At 50.9% G+C, this 3976-nt stretch overlaps 1 protein-coding gene across 1 annotated transcript in view; it reads left to right on the forward strand.

Moving 5' to 3' along the window:
* Ankrd65 (ankyrin repeat domain 65) overlaps positions 1-3641 on the forward strand; it is an 8630-nt gene extending 4989 nt beyond the window's left edge. Inside the window, 4 exon segments of the mRNA XM_021161487.1 lie at positions 1750-1934; positions 2024-2480; positions 2482-2556; positions 3267-3641. Coding sequence (XP_021017146.1) covers positions 1750-1934; positions 2024-2480; positions 2482-2556; positions 3267-3641 — 1092 coding nt within the window.
* Positions 3642-3976: the final 335 nt, after the last annotated feature.

A 3976-nucleotide genomic window follows, 5' to 3' on the forward strand; every position in this document is an offset into this window, starting at 1 on the left:
CTGTGTATCCCTGGCTGTCCTGGAACTCACTCTGTAGACTAGGCTGGCCTTGAACTCAGAAATCTGCCTGCCTCTGCCTCACAAGTGCTGGGATTAAAGGCATGCGCCACCACAGCCCAGCCTATATTTCTGTTTTTTAAAGGAAAGAATATTCTCACTACACATCCTACTATGAATGTTTATGTCGGTCCAGATCTTTGCTTCTTGTTGGCTAGCCTATGAAACATACTTTTAAGGAGCATCTACCTTTAGAAGAGAAAGACAGACATTTAAAATGAACAGATTTTGGCCAGTGAAATGGTCCAAAAGGCAGGGGCATTTGCAGGCAGGCTTGTTTATAACCTGGTAGGAGAAAACTGACTTCTGTAAGCTGTCATTGGACCTCTACTGGGCACACAACTCCCAATAACACACAAATAAATAAAATAAATACTATTTGTTCCCAGGTGCTAGGGGATTAAAGGTATGCAATAACAAAACCCAGCTAACCAAAAATTTAGTGGACAGACTTTTTTTTGAGTGCTAAGATGAGAACAACAGGGTCAGAGGCAAAGATTGCTTCAGTTTGGCTATTAGGCTCGAAGCCCTTGGGAAGTGGCATCTACATGAGCTGGTGAGATCCATTGGGCTGGGCCTCAGAGACACAGTTGTTGGGAGACTCTTCCTTGTACCACTTGGAAGGGCTGCTGTTCCCAGTATGGAGAAAGTCCAAATATGTCTCTTGAGACACTTCATTCTTTGGATAGCTGGAACTAAAATAAACAGCTCCATGTTGTGCTACCCATTATTCGACAATCTCCTTCAGAGAACTATAGGACCTAGGTATTGGAATCAGCTGGCAAGGCCCTGCTGCCCACATCTAGAATCTGGTCAGGTGGCAAACCAGCCCTTTTGGTCCTGGGCCCAGAGTCAAGTGTCCACATGAATGCCTTGTTCCTACAGACCCTTTTCTACCTCTAGATATAGGTACTTTGCAGCTCCTGTTCCAGAAAAATCCTTGCTTGCTTCTGCCCCTTGCCACCCAGACAACTCTTCCCTTTCCTGGTCTGCACTAGCCTGTCTTAACCTGTTCTCCAGGAGTTTCCGGCCCCACTGTTCAGATGTCTGTGGTGAACCTTTTCTCCTTCAAAGCATCTTATTAGGAAGGAGGATAGGGCCTTACAGTGTCCCCTCCCCAACCATGTCTGAAACCAGAAAGAGAGGTGGTTCCAGCCCCAGGATGGAGTGGGGGCAGGTAGGTCTCAGGGTACCTGAGGGCAAGTCAGAACATATTAACGTTTGTGTTACTTAGAGAGGAAGGGAGGAAGGAGGGGCTGTCATCCAGGGCATGTTCCTGCTTGTCCTTCCCAACCTGTCCTGGCCTTTTCTCGTGGGAGTGTGGCCAAGAGCTTTAGTAGTCAGCAAGGGAGCAAGGTGCTCAGGCTAGGGGTGCTACCTTACCTGGCAGGCATAGAGTCCCTTCAGATTACTAAATAAACAGTGTCTGGTGGCCTCTGCATGGTGCAAAAGCCCTTTGCCCACATTCTCTCACCTCCCAAACTGGCCTCCCAGAATGAGGATAGACTAGAAATAAAATAGAGAGAACCAGAGTCAACCAGAAAACAGAATTCATGTGCCAGCCCCCTCTGGAGGTAATTGGGAGCCACAGCCCTTCCTCCTGGTGGGGTGGTGACATGGTGACAAGGGACACCTGGTAAGGTGAACCAGCCAGGAGCCTTAGGGTAGACACAGGTCCCTACTTTCCCCCAGATGGATTCCAGCAGTTTGGAGCAGGAACTACAGTGGATGAAGCTGGTCTGGGAGGAGGCCCCAGCAGACAAGACAGAGGGACCTCTTACATCTCCGGGCTGGAGTACTCTGTTCCAGGCAGTGTGGTGGGGCGCTCCTAGCCTGGTGATGCAGCTGCTGAGACAAGGCGCCAGTGTGGAGGAGAGGTGAGCGTCATGACTAACTAGCCCTAGACTCTTTCTCTGGCTGGGACTGAACGTCTGGGCAGCATTATGACTTCTTTCATACCCCGCAGGGATCACACAGGTAGGACTCCACTCCATCTGGCTGTGATGCGGGGGCACGCACCACTGGTTCGCCTGCTGTTGCAGCGTGGGGCTCTGGCAGGTGCAGCTGACCACACAGGGCGCACACCATTGCATGAGGCTGCCTGGCATGGGCACTCAAACGTGGCAGAACTATTGCTGCGACGTGGGGCCTCAGCAGCGGCATGCTCTCAAACGGGCCTCACGCCCCTGCACGGGGCAGCTGCTCTGGGCCGCACGCTACTCGTTACAAGCTTCACGGCTTCCGATTCAGGCTCTGATGTGAAAGACATAAGAGGTTGGACTGCCGCACACTGGGCAGCGGCTTGTGGGCAACTGGCGGTGCTGGAGCTGCTGACTGCTGGAGGCATTGTAGACCTGGATGGCGCCTTGCTGGTATCAGCGATAGCTGGAAGTGCGTCAGCGTTGCAGCTTCTCCTGACACGGGGGGGCAAAGGTGGACACCCTGGACAGTACGGGAGCCACTGCACTTGGCCTGGCAGCTGGCTTAGGCCACCACCAAGTAGGTCCAGCCTTCATCTGCAATGACTGTGCCAGAAGCCAAAGGGCCTCACCCCCTACATTTCTATAAACTCTTGGGGGAGGAGAAGAACAAGGTGGAAAGATGCAGAACAGGAGAGGAATAGGTGGACCGGATGGAGGGTGGAGGGGTTGGGAGCTGAGCCTGTTTCCAGCTAAGCCCTCCTTATATAACCTCCCTACTGAATGGTACCTGGGGAGGTCTCCCATTCCTGGCAATCTCCTTTTGTTCTGGTGGTCCATAACAATGAATTAGGTGGATGGATGGGTAGATGGTTACATAGATAGATGGATTAGGTTTTCTGAGACAACATCTTTCTATGTAGCCTTGGCTGGCTTGACGCGCTCTCTATTGACTAAATTGCTCCTGAATTCCCATAGGTTCTCCAGCTTCTGCCTCCTGAGTACTGGGATTTAAGGCATGGGCCACCATGCCAGGCAACAAACATCTCTGTAAAACATTCTGCTGGTGCTCAAGATGAGTGGGGCCCAGAGGGCACCAGATGACAGCACCCTTTGCACAGTGTTGAATTTAATCTAAGAATCTGGGGTTGCTTTAGATTCTATTCTATTCATTCCTAAAAGAAAAAGAGGCTATAGGGATTAGGTCTGGTAGACACCAGGCCCAGATCCTCACCCCTCTGGGCCAAGGTAATAGGCTCTTTCTCTCATCTTCTTCCTTTTCTTTTCCAGGACATTGAGGTCCTGCTGGACCATGGGGCAGACCCAAATATCAGGGACAGAAACAACCGCTCTGCACTCCACAGGGCTGCCACTGGTGGGCATCTACGAGTTACACAGCTGCTGGTGGCTAAGGGCATTGAAATAGATGCTCAGGACTCTCTGGGCCTCACACCTCTGCACCATGCTGCTCGAGGCGGCCATGTAGAAGTTGTCAGCCATCTCCTGGACAGGGGTGCACACATCAATGCTGCTGGCTGGCTCCACAAGACCCCTCTGCACCTTGCTGTGGAGAATGGCCACAGCACCACTGTGGAGCTTTTGCTGAGCCGAGGAGCCAACTCCACCTTGAGGACACAGTGGGGTGAAGCAGCCCAGATCCCATAGGGTGTCTGCCCCAGGCACGGCCTGATTTCCTGTGCTAACTTAGAAACTACAGAAAGATAAGAAACATAGAGCTAGCTGGGCGAGGCACACACCTTTAATCCCAGCACTCGGGAGGCAGAAGCAGGTGGATCTCTGAGTTTGAGACCAGCCTGGTCTACAGAGTGAGTTCCAGGACAGCCAGGGCTACACAGAAAAACCCTGTCTCGTAAAACCAAAAAAAAAAAAAAAAGAAAGAAAAAGAAAAAGAAGAAAAAAAAGAAACGTAGAGCTGTACTTCTAACAAAATTAAGAGTTTGGTTATAGAGATTATCTTTTTGTTAAGATTTGTTTACCAA

This window comes from Mus caroli, chromosome 4 (genome assembly GCF_900094665.2).
Source record: "Mus caroli chromosome 4, CAROLI_EIJ_v1.1, whole genome shotgun sequence".
NCBI lineage: Eukaryota > Metazoa > Chordata > Mammalia > Rodentia > Muridae > Mus > Mus caroli.